The sequence below is a fragment of the Capricornis sumatraensis genome, chromosome 1 (assembly GCF_032405125.1).
Source record: "Capricornis sumatraensis isolate serow.1 chromosome 1, serow.2, whole genome shotgun sequence".
NCBI classification, from domain to species: Eukaryota; Metazoa; Chordata; class Mammalia; order Artiodactyla; family Bovidae; genus Capricornis; species Capricornis sumatraensis.
Window position 1 is genome coordinate 238,722,274 of NC_091069.1, and position 26,065 is coordinate 238,748,338.

Sequence of the window (26,065 nt, forward strand, 5' to 3'; positions counted from 1 at the left end):
ACTCTCTTGTTTTTCTGATTTATCTTCAATAAAGAAGCTTACTTTGTAGTCAACTTTTCATTAACAATCTTCATAGTTAGGTGCCTTTGTTGTCAAGGTACATAGATAAATAGATAGCTAAATAGTTAAGACATATTAGAACATAGTTTGTGGAATTAATATATATAAGTAATATTTTAGTGGATTTACAATCTGAAATTGGCCATATTTTCTTTCTCCAATTTCATGAAATTTTCATGAAAAAATGTTTTTCTCCTCCAGGTCAAAAATAAGTAGGATTCCCTTTGTTTTACCACTTTGTTCTTTGGTATTATAAAGATAATTCTACTCTCAAAGGATCTATTTTTCAGATTTATATTATACTCAGTCATTGCTGTTATAATCTCTGACAGTACTTTAGAAATTGACTTTAAAATTTTGTTAGATGGCAAGATGAGTAATGTTGGCTTACCTTTTTTATTTTTTGCTTTTCTCTCACCTACATAATTTTCTACATTAGAAATAGATTAATAATGACTATGTCTCGCTTCTAAGGTAAAAATGCTAATTTGAACAAAGAAGGATTAACCGTACAGAATTTTATTAATAGCAACATGATGATTGATTCTGTTCTATTTTTTCTAAAATGAATTATGGAAAAATTAGAAAATATGGTTAAAATCATCATATGATAGGTGCCCTCATTATGCTGGAAGGTTATCACTATTTAACAATAATGGATGCCTCTCAGACTCTTGGAGAAGTAAACATTTCTTTTATATCTCATTGTTTAACATCATTATGTTGGTATATGATTGATTTTTATATTGATGTATGATTTGTTATTGATTAGCACTTTTTACCAAGTCAGCATCTCTGGACTTTTACTGAGGCAAGACAAGCTATATAAAATTTCTTTGTTCTCCTGTCATACACAAAAATAATTTTATCTCAGTAAATTGATACCTTTTCTTTGGCTTTCAGTTGCTGAAACCATATAATATAGGGTTCATAGAATGGGTTCTGAACGAGATTGTCTGAATACATATCCTTTTCTGCGTTTTACTAATTGGGTAATTTTGACAAATCCATAATTTATTTGGCCTCACTTTCTTCATATGCAGAATGGGAAGTTGATAACTATCTCATTAAAAGAAATTAGGAAAGCATGAATGATGCCTGACATTTAGTAAACTAGTGCTATTATTCTGTAACCAGAAAAAATGCCAGTAGTATTTGCAGCATTTCCCTTCATTCATGTCTTTTTCCCTCAGAATTTATTGAACACCTACTATTTTAGTAATACAAGACATTATAGATGGGGAAATCAGAAACAAACATGTAAATACACAGATCTTTCAAAAACTATTATTAGGAAAACTAACAGTATGCACTTTCATTTTATTTGTCTTTTGGCTCTTCAGTGCCAAATTCTGTTTATTAAATTCAGTAGCTATTTTATGACTCTTAACCAAATTGTATATGAATTTCTATATGGTAGACTTCTGGTATTCTAGGATTAGTGCCCAATAATTGACCAAATAATACAAGTGCCACTATATATCATGTAACTGTATACATAAAATATAGTAAACTTTTTAAATGTAATTTGCTCTTTCAAATCAAAATGTAGATAATTAGAGTAATGAAGAAGTATCATTTTCTTAGAATTATCTCTTGTTTTCTATCACCAGGTATGAAAATTAGTTTTCTTTGGGGAGCTAGGAAGTTACGATTTTTAAAATCGTTTTATAAGCATATCCTTTCTATGTCAACTTAGTGACTTTGGGCAAGTTATATAACTTTGATGCCTTACTTTCCTCATCTGTATAGTATTAATATAAATAGTCCCATTTTATTAGGAGTGTTGTGAGGCTTAAGTGAAATAATTTGTGTTAAATGTTTCCTGTATACAAGTCATTCAGTGTCTGATGTTACAATTATGATATAATGACAAAGCTTGCTTGGTTTGACTCTAAAGCAGGCAGAGAAACTGAGAAAATCTTCTAGATTTTCCATCAGTGCTTTCATATTACACATGTAAACATTTTCTGTAGATGTAAAATTACACATACAACTTAACAAATTCAGAAAAGGAGAAAAGTACAAAAGTAAAAATCAGCCATAATCATACCACTTCTTAATTTTGCCATGACATGTTGGTGTTTCCTTTTAGTTTTTTTCTCATATACATATAAGAATTTTTTATTTTTAAACAAATAATAGGATATTATCAATTTTGTGGAATGCGTTTTCTGTGCTTTAAATTTTTATAATTACGTTTAATATAGCAGCCTCATCTTCTAAAATCTAGATGTCCTTTAACTACTGTAGCTTTTTTGCCATTATTTGGATCCTTTGTCTTCTGTTGGATCTCCTACCTTTTGCCTTGGCTTTTTTTTTTTTAATTTAGCCTCTTCTTTTTGGGTAGCATGTCTTTTGATAGCTTCTTGAGAAAAAGAGCATTGGGAAAGTATATATTTTAGATTTTACATGTCTGAGAAATACATTATATTCTTATGTTTAGTTTGCCCAGTACAGAATTCCTCAGTGAAGATTTTCTTGAGAATTTTTCATCTTGTTTCCAAATTTCCCATTCATTACTCTCTGCTGAATATATTTTACTTGGATGTTAATCTGTTGAATCAGTCCTAAGTTTCTTGTTATTTCTTTTTTAGTTTTCATTCCTTACTTTTTGTTCACTTTGCTTGTATTTCTTCAACTTTATTGAGGTAATTTTCATTATCTTTTTAAATCTTCTAAGAGTTCTTTTCCATTCTCCATGTCGTTTTTTAACATTATCATGGATGTAACATTTTCTCTTATCTCTTTGACAGTGTTATTACTCAGAAGTTTTGTTTTTGTTTTTTTTTGGTGCCCCATTCTGATCTCTTTTTCAATTCTCTTTTATGAGTTTCTTTCATGGGAAGCTTTCCTTAAGTATCTGTTGGCTCTCTAGTCATTGTTAACAACGTGACACTAAAGAACTGATTGCCTGTGTGTGTGTTGTGTTTGACAGGCAGTGGCAATGACTTTAACCTTTTTGGTGATCATCATTGTCGGGTGGTCCTGTGGTCACTTACCGTTTTCATTATGAACCATAAAGGGTTGGTGTTGATAATTCTTTTCCCTGGGGAAGTTCAGCTCCTTTGTAGAAGGATCTTTCAGTCTCAGGTCTGGTTGCTGTCTACCATTTGGGAGTTATACAGGGTGAAGGAGCACCCAGGGCACTCTGCAATTCACATGTATCCCTCCTCTGTATCTGATGAATCCAAATCTCTTGTTTATGTTCTTTAGGGAATAAACTTTTTTAACTTCCAAGATGAGTTTGTGTTGGAGAAATTACATGACTGCCTTGGTTCAAGTAGAGATTTAATTGCTTATTATACAGACTTTGAAATGCTCCTGTTTTTAGACCTGATTTCACTAGATCTTCTGTAAAAGCCAGTACTTCTCCGATTCCTTAATGCTTCTGGTTTCTACAGAGTAAAACTGCTTTGTTTTTGTCTTTTTTCTTTAAATAGAGTTGTCAAGCTTTTTTGACCATTTAGTTTGATTTGAATACTTCATCCATCTGCTTTTCATATGCATATATTAACATATTATGGTTTGGCATTCCAAGTGTTTTTCTGGATTTATTGGGGATGAAAATTGTTTTCTCATTATTTTGGTTGGATTTTTAAGAGACAAAAGGTTTATTAAATATTCTTTGTAAAGTGGAAGCTTGTAAACCTTTTTTTAAAAAATAAGTTTTTAAAAACTAATGAAGAAACATGATTACAATGGAATACTCTTCAGCCTTAAAGAAATAATGAAGTAATGCCATTTACAGCAACATGGGTAGACCTAGTGATCAGAAAGACATATGGTATGTGATGCACATGAACTTATTTAGAAAGCAGAAACAGCCTCACATACAGAAGAAATTTATGATTGGGAATGGGAGTGGGGGATAAATGAGGAGTTTGAGATTTGCAGATACAAGCTACTATATATAAAACAGATAACAAGGTTATACTGTATAGCACAGAGAATTATATTTACTATCCTGTAAACATTATATAAAATATATTATGTAAACATAAATAATATATTTTATATGTAAAAAATATGTAAAATAATGGATTTTATATGTAAAAATAAAATATTATGGAAAAGAATATGTATATATGTGCATAGCTGAATCACTTTCCTGTACACTAGAAACTAACATCGGAGAAGGCAATGGCACCCCACTCCAGTACTCTTGCCTGGAAAATCCCATGAACGGAGGATCCTGGTGGGCTGCAGTCCATGGGGTCACTGAGAGTTGGACACGACTCAGTGACTTCCCTTTCACTTTTCACTTTCATGCATTGGAGAAGGAAATGGCAACCCACTCCAGTGTCCTTGCCTGGAGAATCCCAGGGACAGCAGAGCCTGGTGGCCTGCTGTCTGTGGGGTTGCACAGAGTCAGACACGACTGAAGCGACTTAGCAGCAGCAGCAGCAGCAGCAGTAGCAGAAACTAACATGGTAAATCAATGATACTTGAATTTTTAAAACAGGAAGATAATCTTATCTCTCTTTAAAATTTAGTTTTGTCCCAATATCAAACAGTTTAGAGTTTGCAGTAATATTTTTCAAAAGTGTAGTAGGTATCACTAAATATAAGGGCAGATTTTTAGTTTTCACTTTTATATTTAAGAAAACATAATTGCAAATTGTTGAATAATGATTAAATGGCCAGTGTCCATAATCTTAATTTCAGCCATCCTATTTGTTGATACCTTTTGTCCCTGTTTTTGTTTTATATGGTCCCAGCTCCAGTATTGTTTTTCCTCTGCTAGGCCGTTAAATTCCTGATCCTCTTTGTTTAGTGCTCTTAATGTCTTTACTTCCTCCACTTTCCTAGCTAGATTCTGTTACCCAGATTAATTATAATCATGTCCTTCTCATGAAGGACTCTTAACATCCTTGCCTATTTGCCCTCTATTATATCCCTTAGGAAAACCTCATACTATCACCTGCTCCATAATTGCACCAATGGAGTTGAAAGTGAGTGGAGAAAAAGAAATAATGACTGGGCTTTTTACATTTTTCTCTCATTTCTACCTAGCAATCCTATTACAGTATTTTATGCCATGGATATTGCTTTCTTATAATATTATTTCATACCTTCTCCTCAAACCTGTAATGTCTGCTATCCTCTTTTCTTCACACTTGGCTGATTATAGGAACAGAATAGAATCCTTCAAGGATTAAGTTTGCTTGTTTTAGCTGTACCTGTATACATATACTCTGCCTTTTCTCTTAAGAGGGTGCTATCTACCTAAGATCAATCCCTGTACTTGTGCAGTGGATCTAATCCCTGTTCACTACCTCAAGAAGTTCTCTCTCTCTCAGGCTTCAATTCCCCCACACCCTTTATCATTATATTGTATGCTGTAACAGCCCTTATCTTTTAGAAACACTTTGTATCAGTTAGGGCTCTTCAGAAACAGAACCACTGGAAAATATACTTTGTTACTTGCTTATTTATTTGCATAATACAACCATTAAGCTATGTTGTGTGTGTGTGTGTGTGTGTGTGTGTATATCTATATTCGAAGAGAGAAAGATTTCTTTTAGTGAATGACACACACAGTTTTGGAGCGGGCTATTTTAAAATCTGTAGGGCAGACCTGCAGGCAAGAAACTTAGGCAGGAGTTGTACAGTCTTGAAGGAGAAATTGCTTCTCCAGAACCCCTCTGTTTTTGCTCGTAAGGTATTCAGCTGATTGGATGAGGCCACCACATTATTGGGGATAGTCTCCTTTACTTATAGATGTTAATTTTATCTACAAAATAACTTCACAGTAACACCTGGATTACTGTTTGTTTAAATAACTGGATACCATAGCCTAGCCAGAAAGCAGTGTCTGACTTTATTTTTCTGGGCTCCAAAATCACTGCAGATGGTGACTGCAGCCATGAAATTAACAGACGCTTACTCCTTGGAAGGAAAGTTATGACCAACTTAGATAGCATATTCAAAAGCAGAGACATTACTTTGCCAACAAAGATCCATCTAGTCAAGGCTATGGTTTTTCCAATAGTCATGTATGGATGTGAGAGTTGGACTATAAAGAAAGCTGAGCACTGAAGAATTGATGCTTTTGAACTGTGGTGTTGGAGAAGACTCTTGAGAGTCTACTCTTGAGAGTCCCTTGGACTGCAAGGAGATCCAACCAGTCCATCCTAAAGGAGATCATTCCTGGGTGTTATTGGAAGGACTGATGCTGAAGCTGAAACTCCAGTACTTTGGCCACCTGATGCGAAGAGCTGACTCTTTGGAAAAGACCCTGATGCTGGGAAATATTGGGGGCAGGAGGAGAAGGGGATGACAGAGTATGAGATGGTTGGATGGCATCACAGTGGACATGGGTTTGGGTGGACTCCAGGAGTTGGTGATGGACAGGGAGGCCTGGCATGCTGCAGTTCATGGGGTCACAAAGAGTCGGACATGACTGAGTGACTGAACTGAACTGATAGCCTAGCTAAGTTGATACCTAATACTGACCATCCCACCATCCCTTGTTTCCACATGCTCCTTAGCTACATTCCTATTTTTCTCCTTTTCTTTATAGCAAATATCAAAGAATCATTTCTGTTTACTGTCTCTACTCACTCTCCTCTAACTCTCTTTAAACCCACTCAAGCAGGGTTTTTATCTCTACCTCTTCACTGCCTTTGCTCTTGTTGAGGTCGGCAGTTACCTTCTTAGTGTCCTAATCACTGGGCAGTTCCATTGTTACCTTTCTCTCTCTTGAAAGACATAGCTACTTCTTCCTTCTTAAAATGCTATTTTGATGGATCTTAGAAAGCTAAGCTATAAATACTGAATTATTTGAGGACTCAATCTAAAGATCTTTTCATTCTTGTATATCTTTATTCACTCCTCAGTGAATAAAGTGAAAACAAATTCCACGTTTTTATTATTTCTACTAAAAAATAATTATGGTAGGAGAGTAATGCTGTCATTTGATTTAAAATTCCAGATTTACAAATGTTATATGGTAAAATGTCACTCTTCTACCTGTGGCTCTCAGGCAACAAATTCTCTTCTCTGGATGCATCCAGAATTTCCTGTTTCTAATATATCTTTCCAATGATATTTTATGAATATGATAGTAAATGCATATTTAGTGAGAGGCAGTATGGTATAGTGGTTAAAAGCTTAGACCGTGGAGCATGATGGCTGCAATCAAATTATATCTCTGCCAGCTACTGGCTGTGTAATTTCCAAATCTCTAATCTGTACCTCAGGTTTCTCTTATATAAGAAAGAAATAATTATAGTACTTGATAGAGTTATGAGGTACAAATGAATAAGTGTGTAAAAGAGCTTAGAAGACTGGCATATCATAATAAATAATGCATTCCTTCTTTATGCATAAATGATAATATAATATACACACTGACAATCATCTTTTTTTTTCTCCATTTACAAGTGTATTGGTAGACTTCTTTTCAGCATACAAATCATGCCTCATTTGTTTCCAGTGACTAAATTGTAGCTCATTGAATCAATATGACATCCAGTTTAATGGCTTTAGAAACTAGTATTTTGATGATGATGTATATATGTTAACCATCTCCACTTGTTGTTTAGTTGCTAAGTCATGTCCAACTCCTTTTGCAATCCCATGGACTGAGGCCCACCAGGCTTCTCTGTCCATGGGATTTCCACGCAAGACTTCTATAACATGTGGAAATTTCCTTCTCCAGATGATCTTCCTGACCTAGGGTTCGAATCTGCACCTTCTACCTTGGCAGGCGGGTTCTTCACCACTGAGCCATGTGGAAAGCCCTGTTTCCACTTAGATACTTAATAAGCACAAGACTTTCCAATTTCCCTTGCATTTGCTGTTTCTCTAATTTCCTATATTATCATATTCTTTCAGCTTTACCTTGGAAATATATTTCGGATCTGATTTTCTCTCTACCTCTTGCTGCCACTCTAATCAAAGCCAGAATTGCTTTACTGAGTTGCTTAAGGCCAAAAACTTGAGAATCAGCTTAATAAGGTTTTGACAAAATATGTGCAGCTCTTTTTCAGTGTTCTATTTGGTCTTCCTTCTTCCACCTTTACTCCTCTATAAATGTTCACACAGCATTTTAAAAAATAAATCAGGCTATTTCTCACCCACACCAAAATTTCCAGTGAGTCAGTCATATCTCCTTTAGATTTCATTCTTGTGTTCTAACTAGTTCCTAGTAAAACACTTGTAACCTGGCCTTTTCATTTCCTCCTCAGCCTTGTCTCTTGCTTATTTCTATGCTTCAGCCACACTAAATATGTTGCTCTTTTTATGAACAGTTTACCTCATAACCTTTGGACCTTTTATTCCTTTTCCCTGGGACACAATTCTGTTATAAAATCTTGTTCATCGCCTCAGTTTATGCTTAATTATGAGCCCTTCAGAGAAGCCTAGCTAGCTTGTTTGCTCTCTGTCCTTTTTTGTTGTTGTTTTCAGTTGCTCATTCATGTCCAACTCTTTGTGACCCTGTGAACTGTAGCACACTAGGCTTTCCTGTCCTTTCCTGTCTCCAGGAGTTTGCTCAAACTTATGTTCATTGAATTGATGATGCCATCCATATCTCATCCTCTTTTGCCCCCTTCTCCTCCTGCCGTCAGTGTTTCCCAGCATCAGGGTCTTTTCCAATGAATTGGCTCTTCACGTCAGGTGGCCAGAGTCTTGGAGCTTCAGCATTTGTCCTTCCAATGAATATTCAGGATTGATTTCCTTTAGGATTGACTGGTTTGAACTCCTTGCTATCCAAGGGTCTCTCAAGAATCTTCTCTAGCACCACAATTTGAAAGCATCAATTCTTTGGCACTCAGCCTGCTTTATGTTAAGCTCTCACATCCGTATACATGACTGCTGGAAAAACCATAGCTTTGACTACGCATACCTTAGTCGGAAAAGTGATGTGTCTGCTTTTTAATACACTGTCTAGGTTTGTCATACCTTTTCTTCCAAGGAGCAAGCGTCTTTTAATTTCATGGCTGCATTCACTGTCTACAGTGATTTTGGAGCCCAAGAAAATAGTCTGCCACTATTTTTCCATTCCATTTTTCCCTATCTATTTGCCATGAAGTGATGAGACCGGATGCCATGATCTTCGTTTCTTGAATGTTGAGTTTTAAGCCAGCTTTTTCACTCTCCTTCAAATTCATCAAGAGGCTCTTTAGTTCCTCTTCACTTTCTGCCATTAGTATGGTGTCATCTACATATCTGAGGTTATTGATATTTCTCCTGGCAATCTGCATGATATACTTTGCATACAAGTTAAATAAGCAGAGTGATAATATATAGCCTTGATGTAGTCCTTTACCAGTTTTGAACTGGTCAGTTCAAAATTGTTGATTTTAATCTAATCTAATTAGTCCGGTTCTAACTGTTGCTTCTTGACCTGCATACAGGTTTCTCAGGAGCCAAGTAAGGTGGTTTGGTATTCCCATCTCTTTAAGAATTTTCCAGTTTGTTGTGATCCACACAGTCAAAGGCTTTAGTGTAGTCAATGCAGTAGAAGATATTTTTCTGAAATTCCCTTGGTTTTTCTATGATGCAATGAAGGTTGGCAATTTGATCTCTGGTTCCTTTGCTTTTTCTGAATCCAGCTTTTTTTCTGTAATTTCTTGCTTTACGTACTGTTGAAGCTTCAGCTCAGTTGTGTCCGACTCTTTGTGCCCCATGGACTGCAGCACACCAGGCCTCCCTGTCCATCACCAACTCCCAGAGTTTACTCAAACTCAGATCCATTGAGTCGGTGATGCCATCCAGCTATCTCATCCTCTGTCATCCTGTTCTCCTCATGCCTTCAATCTTTCCCAGCATCAGAGTCTTTTCAATTGAGTCAGCTCTTCACAACAGTTGGCCAAAGTATTCGAGTTTCAGCTTCAACATCAGTCCTTCCAGTGAATAGCCAGGACTGCTTTCGTTTAGGATAAACTGGTTGGATCTCCTTGCAGGCCAAGAGGCTCTGAAGACTCTTCCAACACCACAGTTCAAAAGCATCAATTCTTCTGCACTCAGCTTTCTTTATAGTCCACCTCTCACATCCATACATGACTACTGGAAAAACCATAGCCTTGACTAGACGGACCTTTGTTGGCAAAGTAATGTGTCTGCTTTTTAATGTGCTGTCTAGGTTGGTCATAACTTTTCTTCCAAGGAGTAAGTGTCTTTTAATTTTATGGCTGCAGTCACTATCTGCAGTGATTTTGGAGCCCAAAAATATAAAGTTTGACACTGTTTCCATGGTTTCTCCATCTATTTGCCATGAAGTGATGGGACCAAATGCCCCGATCTTGGTTTTCTGACTGTTGAGCTTTAAGCCAACTTACTTGCTCTCCTTTTTCACTTTCATCAAGAGGCTCTTTAGTTCTTCACTTTCTGCCATAAGGGTGGTGTCATCTGCATACCTGAGGTTATTGATATTTCTCCTGACAATCTTGATTCCAGCTTGTGCTTCATCTAGCCCAGCATTTCCCATGATGTACTCTGCATATAAGTTAAATAAGCAGGGTTACAATATACAGCCTTGACGTACTCCTTTTCCTATTTGGAACCAGTCTGTTGTTCCATGTCCAGTTCTAACTGTTGCTTCCTGACCTGCATATAGGTTTCTCAAGAGGCAGGTCAGGTGGTCTGGTATTCCCATCTCTTTCAGCATTTTCCACAGTTTATTGTGATCCACACAGTCAAAGGCTTTGGCATAGTCAAAGAATTTTGCACATTACCTTGCTGGCATATGAAACGAGTCCAATTGTGTTGTGTCCTTTTTACCATACTTTATTTTTCTTAACCATATTTTATTTTTATTTAACTGATATATTTTTTATTTTATATTATCTATTGATACTTTGCCTTCTCCTCACTAGACAATAAATTTATGGACGCAGATACTATCTCATTCACTTTTCAGCTTCTAATACTCAGAACAGTGCTTATTCCAGATTGGCAGATGAGTGGGAAGCACTAAATAAGTATTTTTTGTGGCAAAAGACTAGTTTTTACATTACATCGTTAGTGTCATTTTGTTAATAGACTCAATATATATAAGATTATTCTGTCAGATTGTTATGAAAATTTCTAAAAACTTACTTGCAAATTTATACTTTTTTTTTTTTTACAACAAGAAACATTTGTTTTTCTCACTAATATGTTTATAGTTTTTCTTGGAAGTCTCTGTGGACTAAATAGGGATTAACTGGCTAGACTCTAGGCTACAAGTGTGTGTTCACTCCTAGCTGCAATTTCGATTAGATGTGCTCAGAATTTCTCTCCTCTGGAATCAGCAGCTCCCCAGAGCATGTTCTTGTTATGACTTTAACAGAAGCACAAGAGGCCAAATCAAATCATTTAAGAACAGATTTATACTTTACTGAACTGGTAACAAGCCATTTGTATTCTGCACATATTTGCATAGCACGCTCTTAGTAGTACAGCAATAGAACAAGTTTGTCATTCCATAGCTAACCTTTAAAATGTGATGCTAAATGAAGTATTCACTTTGGTAAACAAAGAGAAGATACTTTCAAAGTCCATATAGACCAGGTTGAATTCCTGTAGTATTATTCATTTGTAAAATTCTTTTAATAATACCAGTAAATTGTAATTCATGCTCACTTTATGCAGGAATGAGTCTTTTTTCCATCCATATCACAGTCCCCATATTGTACCTATATTGTTAAGTTAGGAGTCTTCTTCACTGGCTGTATTTGCTTGTATGTTAGTATTTAAGGTGAAAGTTTCAGTGAAGTTGAAATTTTACATATTCATACACATTAAATACTGCATTATCTAATATATTTCTAATATTAAATATATTACTGATATATTTCTAAAAATATACTGATATTTTACATTTCTTCTGTTTTAGTATGTTGATATATTTTGTTGTTGATATATATCTAGAGTGTGAGAAGGGTCATTACACAACTGACAGTTGAGGAGTTTGGGATCTGGGTCCGCAAGGCAATACAACAAAACAAAAAATGGTTACGTTCAAGCACATTAATGTCTCAGCTTCCACTGATTAATTCCAGACAGAGTTGGTGTAAATTTAAATGCTTTCCAACTTCTTGATTTTCAAGTCATTTTATTTTAGAAGTCTAGAAGTATAAACAGAATGAAGCTCCATTTGGGTATGAGTTTGTATGCTTAGGACAAACTCCCTTAAAATATTATCCCTAAAAGAAAGTTATTCTTGACTTAGGCAGTTTGAATGCCCCTGATCAATTCTGTCTTTAAGCTATTCTTTTTTATACAGGTTAATTTTAAAAGCACTTTTAGCTTTCAGAGGTATTCTACTGACAGTGTGTAAAATGCTGTCAAATCATTAGCCTATATTTTGAAACACAAGATTTCTCAATATATCATATTTAAATTTTGTATCTCAGGAAAAGAGAAACATTTTATTTAAATGCATTTCTAACAGCTCACTAACTTAAATGCATTTTGTTTTTAGGATTTTTGTGTTTTGGTTTGAGGGCAGTATCAATTGGTAGTATCCAAAACATAGATAGAGTTTCAGAATAACACATGTGTATGTGTGTAGATGAATAGAAGGATATAGATACAACATTATGTGTATATGTTTATGTGTAATTAAAGGAAATTTTGGAAGTTTTAAAAGAAATGCACGCTCATTTAATTATGGTACATATTTGTATTGGTTCTTCCAAAACACCCAGTAGTAACTTAGCATTCATATTGCAGATAATTAAACTAAAGGGAAAAAAGGGGAGATTATTTTTCCACCACAAGTTCTTCTGTTCCTTTAACAGATTTCCCTACACTCTCATCATTTCAATGATGAAACTGAATAAGAATAGACAAAAGATTAAATATTGTGTCATACCCGTTCCTCAGAGGATTTGAAACAGAAGTTTGAAAATATTTAAATACAGATGTATGAATACAGGTGAATGTTTAAAAGTACATGAACACTGTGACTGGGGAAACTAGATTAACGAGAAATTCAGAAAATATGTTTTTGATGAATTTAATGTGTTTCATAGGTTCAGTCCATTTTTCAGGAATCAAAAGTTATGCCATTCACTGAGTTGAGGAACATAGGGAAAGAACCATCTATGGGAATAAAAGTCATAAATTGATTGTACACAGCTGAGACACCTCTGAGGCATCTAAGCACAGGTATTAAAGAAGCAATTGTATACACAGAACTGGTAGCTAGAAGTGAGGTCTAAAAGGCTTGGTTAGTAGTCTTGCCTGAAGAATCCCATGGACAGAGGAGCCTGGTGGGCTACAGTCCATAGGGTTGCAAAGAGCTGGACATGACTGAAGTGAGAGCACACATGCACACACTTAGCTTTGTGTATGTTTGAAGGTGAGGGAAAGTTGTTGAAGATGCTATTTAAGTTCTTCATGCTGATAATTAGAATGAGTCAGTTGTGGGGGTAGGGGCAGTGTTTGGGTTTGGAATTTTTTTTTGTTATTGTTACTTGTTTGTGTCTCCACCATGCAGCTTGTATGATCTTAGTTCCCCAACCGGGAATTGAACCCAAGGCCATGGCAGTGAAAGTGCCAATTCCTACCCACTGCACCACTGCAGAACTCCCAGGATGAGTCTGGTTTTCGTAGGAATATTAATAAGCCAAGCTTATAGGGACACTGAGAGAGAGAAAATTTTTGCAGACTAAAATGATTTTATTTCCATAAAATAATTTTTCTTTTTATTTTAATTATGCCTAGATTATCAAACATAGAAGTTGACTAGTTTCCTTCCATCATCCATTTCTGCTACAAAATTGTAAACTTTTGAGGTTCTGATTCACAGGTGAATACTATAATCTTCCTTTATTTCATAGCCATGAAGCTCATGACTGCTTTGGTGAATGTTGCCTTAAACCTCAGTATTCATCAGGATAATACACAGAGACAATATGAAGCTGAGAGAAATAAAATGATTGGGAAGAGAGCCAATGAAAGGTTGGAGTTACTACTTCAAAAACGTAAAGAGGTAAGTTTCACGGTAACTGAGATTCTTCAATTTGTTTTTTAAAGCTAGATTGTTTGATCTCAAAGTTTTCAGATGAATCTGGCATTTGATTCCAGCCAGTGGTTATCTGAGTGCAGTGTGATGGCAGAAGAGTATCACAAAACAACCCTGTTTAGAAAGAAAGTGGTCTGAGAGTTAGATAACTGAAAAAGATTATCAAGCTATGAAACCAGAAAGCACAGTAAATACTAACATCAGAACTAGGGGCCAACAAAGTTGCATTCCACGAGAAAGCCAAAGACTGTATATTTGTAGTGTATGAGACATTTCTGTGAATAATAAGATTGGCCCCAATTTTGTAGTGAAAGTTTCATGTATGGGTTGAAAATGATTTTAAATTAGATTTTTATGGGCAACATTTTTTCATCCAATCAGAAATAAAATTTTAGAGGTACAGTATTAATCTCTGATTTACCTTGAAAAAAGAATAATATCTCAGTGCTATAAACACATCACTGTCAACAAATACTGGGTTATAACTGGCAATAAGAGGGAACAAACTTATGATTGATTAAATCATAGTCTGTGATGTATTGGAGGGCTAAGGCTGGTAAAGCAGATACCACAAACTGTTTTTCTTTAGGACAGAAATTTATTGTCTCACAGTTGTATAAGCTGGAAAGTAGAGGATAACTCTGATCTTCACATGGCCTTCTCACTGTGTGTGTCTCTGTTTTCCTTATAAAAAGGAGACATCAGTCAATTAGATTTGAGGTCCATCCTACTCCATTATGACTCCAAGTTAACTAATCACATCTGCTACAACCCTATTTCCAAATAAGGTTTGAGGTCTAGGAGTTAAGACTTCTGTATATGAAGTTTTGAGAAACACAGTACAACTCATAGCACATTCCATACTAGAAATAACTGTAAGTTTTGGAATTGTTCTTTAGTAAGTCCTGCTAACCAAACTGTATACCTCTTATATAAATTATTAAGTTTTTATATAATAAAGGTAGCAAAAGTAAATTTAAAGTAGGTTTCAATAATTTGAATGATTCCCACACTTATTTCAGTAAAACTGAAAATAAAGCATATATTAAAAGAGGAGATCTGAAGGTATTTTATTGTCACAGTATTGAATGTACTTTTTGTATCACTGGTTTTATTACTTTTGAGTAATAATTGAACTCAGATTTTAACTTCAATGAGTAGTAATGCCTGAAATTTCTTTATCTCTTTTCTATAGTATTCATTTTGTTGCTGCATTTCATTACTAATGGCTAAGATGCTTGCCGCCTTGTAGTCCTCCTATATTGGGAATTTCACCTATACTCACTTTGAGGCTAATCAGATGTAGACTAATATTTGGATATTTTAGGTGAAATAGGAACTTTCCTGTACAATGGCAAATATAATAATCAAGAATTACCTGTTACTGAGAAAAGTAAAACCAAGCAGGGGACCTGGTTTGGACAGGAGAGGTATATAAGTTGAGGCCTATTCCCAAAGCAAATGATATTTTGTGATAGTCATCTGGTCACACTTAAACCATACCACTATTTTTTAGTCATTGTGTAATACATGTTGCTGCTTCTAAGTCACTTCAGTCGTGTCTGACTCTGTGCGACCCCATAGGCGTCAGCCCACCAGGTTTCCCCGTCCCTGGGATTCTCCAGGCAAGAACACTGGAGTGGGTTGCCATTTCCTTCTCCATTAATACATGTTGAGAGAGACAGAAAAAGGTTCTAAGCCAATGTAGTAAAGCTGTAGAAAAAAATGAAAGGATCCTGGTAATTTAAGACATCTGTTGCACAATACTTAAGAAAAAGGATTGAAAATTACACAGAATGAGAATAATCATGAATTTAAAATGATTGGAACTCTTTATTTCAAATAAAATTATTAGTATTTTAATTTTTATTTATTTTTCATTTCAGCTACAAGAAAATCAGGATGAAATCGAAAATATGATGAACTCTATTTTTAAGGGTATATTTGTTCATAGATACCGGTAAGGGATTTTAAAAATCATTTAGAAGATTTTTAACTTAATTTGTAACTTCTTTGTAGTCCTACTCAATTATAAAAACATATACTCTTTAATTACTTGTTTTGTTAGCTGGAAAGCACTATTGTAAATGAAAGCTAAATAAATGTCATGCTGTTAACTGTGGTCAAAATTGTACCACAGCTATCATTGACACGTTCTTCCAGATTCAGAATATATACTGTTGGAGACTTCCTGTGTACTTGCGTTTGTACTAATTTCATTTTAATTAATAAGATATCAGTAAGTTAATGTGGCCTTAATATGATTTTATTATCTTCATTTTTGAAAGAATTAAATTCCATGCTTAATGCCCCATTGTACACATATTATTATATGATCAAACTAACCAGCAGTGTTTTAAAAATTGTTATCGGAGAAATGTGTACAAGAAAGGACACCTCTGCAAATAATGCAGCATCTCTGTAATATCATCCTTCTTTACCTTCAACTATATGCATGAAAGTAGGAGCAACATATACTCCTGAAGTATTTTTGTCATGCTCTATTTCAAGTGTCTCTCTTTAAAACCTGTGAACTTTTAAAATATTAACTACATGAGTGTATTTCTTAGAGAATTAATGAATCATATACATATGCTTGTTGTTTTCTGTTAATTAGGTGTGATGTTTACATAGATAAGACATGGATACAGATAATAGGACTGTTTTTTTAGACACCTTTGAAACTTGTGATGGGCCAGTTAATTTTAAAAGTTAATTAAAACAGAGAAAGTAGGGGGAATTTTTTTTTAAAGGAAAAATTGTAACTTTGATAATTTACTTTAAATCATTTTGATGTCATTCAAAATATAAAACTCTTGAAATAGAACCAAGGCTTTTACTTTTGAGTGTGGATTCTCTGAATGGAGAATCACATGCTCTTCCTTCCATATACTGGGCTTTCCTGGTGCCTCAGCTGGTAAAGAATGCCTGCAGTGCAGAAGGCCTTGGTTAGGAAGATCCCCTGGAGAAGGGAAAGGCTACCCACTCTAATATTCTGGCCTGGAGAATTTCATGAACTGTATAGTCCATGGGGTCGCAAAGAGTAGGACACGACTGAGCGAACTTCACTTCATAATAAATTATCAACAAATTAATTTTCAAAAATGCAAGAATTTCCTTGAATTCCTACCTGCTGTGCAGTCTTTTTGGACTTCCCCAGCGGATCAGTGGTTAAAGGACCTGTCTGCAATGCAAGAGACACAGGAGACGTGGGTTCAATCACTAAGGTAGGAAGATCTCCAGGAGAAGGAATCAACAACCCCCTCCAGTATTCTTGCCTGAAAAATCCTATGGACAGAGGAGCATGGCAGGCTACAGTCCAAAGGGTCGCTGAGTCGCGCATGAGTGAGTGATTGAGCATGTACATACATACATACATATAATTAACATAAAATAAATTGTTCATTTAAATGCATAATTGATGTTTTGGCATACACACACACACACACACACACACACACACCTGTAAAAGTGACAGGCAAGGTATGTCCATATCCTGGAAAGATTTCTCATAACACTTTGTAATTCCTCCCTTCCTACCACTCTTCACCTTCCCCATCCTTAAGCAATCATTAATCAGCTAACTGATTTGTTTACATTTTCTAAAATTTTATAGAAATAGTATTTACATATTGTATTCCTGTTTCTCGTTCTTGTCTCCTTCTGATATCTTTCGCTAATAAAGTCTTTCATCCTTAAGACTGAACTGTAAGTTTTTCGTAGATTAACTTTGTTGAGTTCAGAAAGTTTCGTATCTTGTCCTGGCTTTCTGAGACTTCATTAGGAATAAATGCTGATTTTTGTCAAGTACTTTTCTCCATCTTTTGAGTTCATTTTATGGTTTTTCTATTTTAAGACTATTAATGTGGTGAGTTAATTTGGTTGATTTCTCATATGTTAACTCAACCTTAAGTTCTTGGGTTAAAACCCACATAATCGTGATGTATTATTTTTCTTCATTTGAATGTTTTTATCACTATAAATTCAGATTTATTTTTTAAAGTACAAATGATTTACAGTATCATGTTTCTGGTACACAGCAAGTGACTCATATATATATATATATATATATATATATATATATATATACACACACACACACACACACACACACACACACACACAAAATTTTACACATGCTTTAAGTCCCCTATAGGAGCATGAGTTCTGTCCTGAGAGCAAATTTTTAAGTCCAATGTGTTGATAAGTCCAACAAAGTTATCCTGAACCCCCAACTAACACAGTCGGCTATATAGTACAGTAGTGTACTTAGTAGCTCAGTCATGTCCAGCATCTTTGCAACCCCATGGACTGTAGCCCACCAGATTCCTCTGTCCATGGGGATTCTCCAGGCAAGAATACTGGAGTGGTTGCCATGCCCTCCTCCAGGGTGTCTTCCCAGCTCAGGGATCGAACTCAGGTCTCCTGCATTGCAGATAAATTTACCAGCTGAGCTTCCGGGGAAGCCCATATAATACAGTACCATAGTGTAATAGTTTTATAATACTTTTATACATGAGTAATACACAAAAAGCAAACAATAAATTTTTAATCTTTACAGTATTTTAAAAAGTACAGTATTACAGCAGCTGACATAGGACTTGGCGTTGAGTGAATAAGAAAGAATAGGTGCTGACTGTAGGAGGGAGGAAGGATGGGAGATGGTAGAGCTGAAGGATTGTCAGCAATAAGAGAGAGCAAGGTGCAGTTTCACTCACACCTGATGATGATTGTACAGCTTCTGGTTTCTTGCAGGATTCAGTTCTGTGTATTCTCTTGGGGGAAAAAAAAATGATCCTGTGATACGTAGCTCTATTTTTCTTACCATAGATGACACAGTACCACCGGATTACATTCTGAAGCTTGTTGCTGAAAGCTTCATGTACTGGTCTACGTTAAAGTCCTGTGCCTACAAACAAATAACACTTCCTCAAATAAAATCCCCTAGCCATTTCCTGCATCATGGATCTCTTCAGTCTTTGAGTTACTTCTTTCTCTTCTTGTTTTTTCTCTGAGCTTCCAATTCCTGGCACTTCTTAGCAGTACCACTTATATTACTGCTGCTCTTATGCTTACTTCTAGACATCCTGGACTTACATAAAGATACTGTACTACTTACTGTACTCTATACAGTATTTCACAGTAAAGTACAGAAAAGAACAGCCACTGGTAGAGGATGCACACACATGACAGTGTATGCCGGACATATGAACTAACTTACATAAATTGGACATGCAAACACACGTTCTCATCTTTGAAATTTCACAACTTGCAGGTTTGTGTGGAGGGCACTCACTGTACATGAATATAAATCTATTTTTCCTAATTTTTTTGCCATGTTGTTCATTCGCTAAGTCATGTCCAGATCTTTGTAGCCCCATGAACTGAAGCATGCCAGGCTTCCCTGTCCTTCACTATCCCCCAGAGTTTACTCAAACTCATATCCATTGAGTCGGTGATGCCATCCAACCATCTCATCCTCTGTTGCCCTCTTCTCCTCCTGCCCTCAATCTTTTCATGCATCAGGGTCTTTTCCAATGAGTTAGCTCGTCACATCAGGTGGCTGAAGTATTGGAGCCTCAGCATCAGAAGTTCCAATGAATATTCATTGTTGATTTCCTTTAATACACTGTCTAGGTTTGTCTTCAGAGAATGCAGTGGCAATCCACTCCAGTACTCTTGCCTGGAAAATCCCATGGACGAAGGAGCCTGGTAGGCTGTAGTCCATAAGGTCGCTAAGAGTCAGGTACAACTGAGCGACTTCACTTTCACTTTTCACTTTCATGCATTGGAGAAGGAAATGGCAACCCACTCCAGTGTTCTTGCCTGGAGAATCCTAGGGACGGCAGAGCCTGATGGGCTGCCATCTCTGGGGTCGCACAGAGTTAGACACGACTGAAGCGACTTAGCAGCAGCAGGTTTGTCTTAGCTTTTCTTCCAAGGGGCAAGCATCTTTTAATTTTGTAGCTGCAGTCACTATCCACAGTAATTATGGAGCCCAAGAAAATAAAATATGTCATTGTTTCCACTTTCCCCTCATATTTGCCATGAGGTGATGGGGCCAGATATCATGATTTTCACTTTTTAAATGTTGAGTTTTAAGCCAGCTTTTTCATTCTCCTCATTCACCCTCATCCAGAGACTCTTTAGTTCCTCTTCACTTTGTGCCATTAAAGTGGCAGAAGATTTGTGCACTGTGTAGAGAAGGTACTGTGACTAATCAGAGATGTCGAACGTGGTTTGCAAAGTTTCATGTTGAGTGCAACACTTTCACAGCATCATCTTTCAGTATTTGAAACAGCTCAATTGGAATTCCATCACCTCCACTAGCTTTGTTCGTAGTGATGCTTTCTAAGGCCCACTTGACTTCACGTTCCAATTTCCAGGTGTAACTATTACTTCCCTTTTTCTTAGTACATCATCCAACTTTTGTTAGAAACTATTTATTTTACAAAATATATCATACCAAATTTGGGTTCTGATTTTACCCCTGAAATTTGTTCTGTTGTTGGCGATTTTGTTTTTGAATAATTTACTTGGACTTAATATGAAGAATTTCTCTCTGCTGGACTGTAGCTTTAAGCAGAACTCTCTCTTTCCAAATTCATTCTTCCAGAGTTCAGCATTTTTATTGAAGCCTTCCCTGGGTGTAGATATGTAGCATGCTGTATCAGTTGAGTCACCTCCCTCAGCTTAAATCTTCGATTTTCATGGGCATTCCCAGGCTTGTCAACTCAACTATACCTGCTGCTCCTGCTGTTATGGTGTTTGAAGGGGTTAGGTCCCTTCCAAGATGCCATAGATTTTTGCTCTTTTTGTCTCAAATTTTATCACCTTTTTACAAATTAACTAAATGCTTCTCAACTTTTTAAAATTAATTTCCAGAAAAACAAAGATTATATTTTATTTGGTGGTTAGAAAGGTGTTTTCTCTTAGTATGGATTTTAGCTTGACTTTTTTTCAGTCTTTTAAAGGAATTGATCCACTTTCTGTGGTTTGCCTTGTTTCTGTCTAAAATTCCTATCATACTTATCTTGCGTCCTTTGGAGTTATTTATCTTTTGCACTGGTTGTATTTAAGGTGTTTTAAAATTTATAGCTAGTTTATACCATTCTTTCATGCTATTCTTTGGGGTCATTTTCTTCATGTTTCTTTTATTCTCTGCAGGCTTTCCTATAGCCTCTTGAACACATGAATTTGGTTGTAATGTTTTACTCTTTATTTTACTAGTTTCATCATCTGCATTATTTCTGGTTTTGTTTCTTTTGATTGATTTTTCTCATTCTTATGAGTCATTTTCTTTCTTCTTTGCATGCCTCACAATTTTTATTAGATGCCAGCCACTGTGGGTTTTGTTGAGTGCCAGACAAGACATTCTGAAAATTATCATCCACTTTTTTCTGAGACATTGCCGAGGTCCAGCCCCTGCAGGATCCAGGGGAACCTGAAGGAAAAACGGCATCGGTGGATGATTTAGAGAGAGAAGGAAAGAATATTGTAGATAAGAAAATAGAGGAGAGAAAGAAGCTGATATTCCTTGGTTTACATAGAGAACCAATAAAACTCTGAGACAAGAAGTTTGCCCTGTTCACGAAGGCCACAGGTGCTCTCTTGGTCTCCCACGGGAGTGAAGACGCAGAACATCTTCCCGTTCAGGTCTTAGAAACCTGGGCAGATAAGTGAACGCAGGGAGCCTCTATGCTCCAAGGAATCAGCCTGAAAAACAGAGGGAGGGAGAGAAAGAATGATTGACGTGGGGAAACCAAGCTGCTTTGGTGTGCAAGGCCCAATAGCTTTATTTTTAAAAGGTACTTTGATACCTTGTCTTATACATAAAGGGAAATGAAAGATGCAAAGTCATACAGAGTCAGCCCAAACGTTACATCTGTTTTGTCTTTATCGAAACCAGGATTTTTTTTGCAAACCTTTCCCATAAACAGTATTGTGTACATTATTTTCTGGCCTTGGAGGCCTGTGAACATTTTATAACCCTCTTTTGATAAAGGCTGCTCAACCAGAGAACTTATTTTCCCTCAAGTGTTTTTTCTTTATATTTCTAATCTATGTCAGCTTCAGAAAATATCAAACAGAGTTACATTCTCACAAAGCAAAGAGGCAGTGAGTTACAAGAAAGATCCAATTAGCTTAAAAGTTTGATGTAGTTAAATTCAAGGCTACACTTGTTTTTCTTACTTTCCAACTATGTTAACTAATGCACTCCCAGGTGCACAGTAGATAAAAGATATGAGAACTTAGCAACAACAATTGGCCCAATAATGAAATCCTACATTAGCACTACTCTAATAACTTTTAACTCTTTAAAAGGTTCTATGTTTTAAGCTTTCCGTGCCTCTCACAGTTGGGAGGCTGTAAATAATCATATGCATAGCTGCAAGAGTCTAGATATACGTGCCAGTCAAGCTAAAATGCTAACAGAGGGGGTTTGATTTGAAATATTCCTCTCATGTCCAGGAGACTTATTAGCTATAGCCCTAAGTTAATTTTCTCCAGAGAAAGGTGGTCAGGAATAGCCCCCTGTTAATGTCAGAAGAGTTGGTGAAGGTCATGAAATAGTAAATCAGACAGATTCTGGTTTTTGGGTAGATGCTCGAGAAAGCCTAGGGAGCCCATTGAGTTCTGAAGCCTTGCTTAACAGTTCTCTTCCACATGACCTTGCCATGGGTGGGATCTCCCGTGGTGGCTCCCGGCAGGACATAATTAATGTTTGGTCTTTTCAAGACTTTTTTATCAAGGTTTGTAAAGTGGACCAATGCAGCATGTAGTCTAAGGTTAACTTTACCCAGGTACTAAGGTAAAACATTTTTTGTACTTTTTTGGATGAATTACAAGGCTTTTCTGTTCTAATTCATTGGAACACAAAAGTATTCCAGGCCCTATGTTTCCAGATATTGTCCTGTCTGCTCTTTCCATTCTTTCCTCAGCATTGGGTGGTTTCTTCACATACACGTGCTCTTGAGTATTCAGCTGAAGAATTGCTGGGGTCTTTCGGCAGACTTATGGAGCTCACTGTCATGTGCATCTTGGTACTGTGCCTCATAATAATTTAGCTACCCTACCGTCTATAGTCCCAGCTCCTTTCCCTCAACTCAGGGAGATACCCAGTCTCTGTCTGGGTTACTCTGCCTATACTACTGCGCTTCTCTGCCTGACAATCCAACATCTAAAAGCTATTATTTTATATATTTTATGCAGCTTTTTATACTTTTTTTATAGTAGAAGTATAAACCCTATCCATCTTGGCTCAGCCATGCAGTCTTCAGTGCAGAATCCGTTTCATTTTTTATGATTTTACTTTAGTCTTCAACCCCGAAGTGACATAGCCTCAGTTTTTTTTAGTTACTCACCCTTTTTGAGTATTGCCAAAGTTTTCAGTCTATTATTCTTATAGAAACAACAGTTCTTTAATTTCTTACTGTTAGCTTATTGATTTCTAATTTAATCAGACCTTGCATACTATCACTGAGTCTGCCATAGCTCAGTTTTCAATTTCAGTATCAGTTCAGTCATTCACTCGTGTCTGACTCTTTGCAACCGGAAGGACTGCAGCATGCCAGGCCTCCCTGTCCATCACCAACTCCCAGGGTTTACTCAAACTAATGTCCATCAAGTCAGTCATGCCATCCAACCATCTCATCCTCTGTCATCGCCTTCTCCTCCCACCTTCAATCTTGCCCAGCATCAGGGTCTTTTCAAATAAGTCAGTTCTTCGCATCAGGTGGCCAAAGTATTGGAGTTTCAGCTTCAACATCAGTCCTTCCAGTGAATATTCAGGACTGATTTCCTTTAGGATGGACTGGTTGGATCTCCTTGCAGTCCAAGAGACTCTCAAGAGTCTTCTCTAACACCACAGTTCAAAAGCATCAATTCTTTGGTGCTCAGTTTTCTTTATAGTCCAATTCTCACATCCATACATGACTACTGGAAAAACCATAGCTTTAACTAGACAGACGGTTGTTGGCAAAGTAATGTCTCTGCTTTTTGATATGCTAACTGGGTTGGTCATAACTTTTATTACAAAGAATAATTTCATGGCTGCAGTCACCATCTGCAGTGATTTTGGAACCCCCCAAAAATCAAGTCTGCTACTGTTTCCACAGTTTCTCCATCTATTTGCCATGAAGTGATGGGACCAGATGGCATGATCTTAGTTTTCTGAATGTTGAGCTTTAAAACAAATTTTTCACTCTCTTCTTTCACTTTCATCAAGAGTCTATTTAATTATTCTTCGCTTTCTGCCATAAGGGTGGTGTCTTCTGCATATCTGAGGTTATTGATAATTCTCCCGGCAATCTTGATTCCAGCTTGTGCTTCTCCAGCCCAGCGTTTCTCATGATATACTCTTCATATGACTTAAATAAGCATGGTGACAATATATAGCCTTAACATACTCCGTTTCCTATTTGGAACCAGTCTGTTGTTCCATGTCCAGTTCTAACTGTTGCTTCCTGACCTGCATACAGGTTACTCAAGAGACAGGTCAGGTGGTCTGGTATTCCCATTTCTTTCAAAATTTTCCAGAGTTTATGGTGATCCACACAGTCAAAGGCTTTGGCATAGTCATAAAAGAAGAAATAGATGTTTTACTGGAACTCTCTTGGTTTTTCAGTGATCCAATGAATGTTGGCAATTTAATTTCTGGTTCCTCTGCCTTTTCTAAAACCAACTTGAAAATCTGGAGGTTCACAGTTCACGTATTGTTGAAGTTTAGCTTGGAGAATTTTGAGCATTCCTTTACTAGCGTGTGAGATGAGTGCAATTGTGCGGTAGTTTGAGCATTCTTTGGCATTTGCCTTTCTTTGGGATTGGAATGAAAACTGACCTTTTCCAGTCCTGTGGCCACTGCTGAGTTTCCCAAATTTTGGTGGCATATTGAGTGCAGCACTTTCACAGCATCCTCTTTTAGAATTTGAAATAGTTCAACTGTAATTCCATCACCTCCACTTGCTTTATTTCTTAATGATACTTCCTAAGGTCCATTTTGCTTCACATTCCAGGATGCCTGGCTCTAGGTGAGGGATAACACCATTGTGATTATCTAAGTCATGAAGATCTTTTTGTATAGTTCTTCTGTGTGTTCTTGCCACCTCTTCTTAATATCTTCTGCTTCTGCTAGGTCCATACCATTTGTGTCCTTTATCGAGCCCATCTTTGCATGAGATGTTACCTTGGTATCTCTAAATCTTGAAGAGAACTCTAGTCTTTCCCGTTCTATTGCTTTCCTCTATTTCTTCACATTTATCACTGAGAAAGGCTTTCTTATCCCTCCTTGCTATTCTTTGGTACTCTGCATTCAAATGGTTGTATCGTTCCTTTTCTCCTTTGCTTTTTGCTTCTCTTCTTTTCTCAGGTATTTTTAAGACCTCCTCAGACAGCCTTTCTACCTTTTTCAGTTCAGTTCAGTCGCTCAGTCATGTTCAGCTCTTTGTGAACCCATGAACCACAGCACACCAGGCCTCCCTGTCCATCACCAACTCCTGGAGTTTACCCAAACTCATGTCCATTGAGTCGGTGATGCCGTCTAACCGTCTCATCCTCTGTTGTCCCCTTCTCCTCCTGCCTTCAATCTTCACCAGTATCACGGTCTTTTCAAATGAGTCAGCTTTTTGCATCAGCGGGCCAAATATTGGAGTTTCAGCTTCAACATCAGTCCTTCCAAAGAACACCCAGGACTGACCTCCTTTAGAATGGACTGGTTGTATCTCCTTGCAGTCCAAGGGACTCTCAAGAGTCTTCTCCAACACCACAGTTCAAAATCATCAGCTCTTCTACTCTCAGCTTTCTTTATAGTCCAACTCTCATATCCATACATGACCGCTGGAAAAAGCATAGCCTTGACTCGATGGACCTTTGTTGGAAAATTAATGTCTCTGCTCTTAATATGATGTCTAGGTTGGTCATAACTTTCCTTCCAAGGAGTAAGCTTCTTTTAATTTCATGGCTGCAGTCACCATCTGCAGTGATTTTGGAGCCCAAGAAAATAAAGTCAGCCACTGTTTCCACTGTTTCCCCATCTATTTGCCA

The 26,065-nt window shown here is 36.6% G+C and overlaps 1 protein-coding gene across 2 annotated transcripts in view; it reads left to right on the forward strand.

Moving 5' to 3' along the window:
- STAG1 (STAG1 cohesin complex component) overlaps positions 1-26,065 on the forward strand; it is a 322,933-nt gene that overhangs the window by 153,302 nt on the left and 143,566 nt on the right. For both annotated transcript variants that reach the window (XM_068987932.1, XM_068987933.1), the window contains exons 7-8: positions 13,839-13,990; positions 15,910-15,983. In XM_068987932.1, the coding sequence (XP_068844033.1) occupies positions 13,839-13,990; positions 15,910-15,983 (226 nt within the window). The remainder of the gene's footprint in view (positions 1-13,838; positions 13,991-15,909; positions 15,984-26,065) is intronic.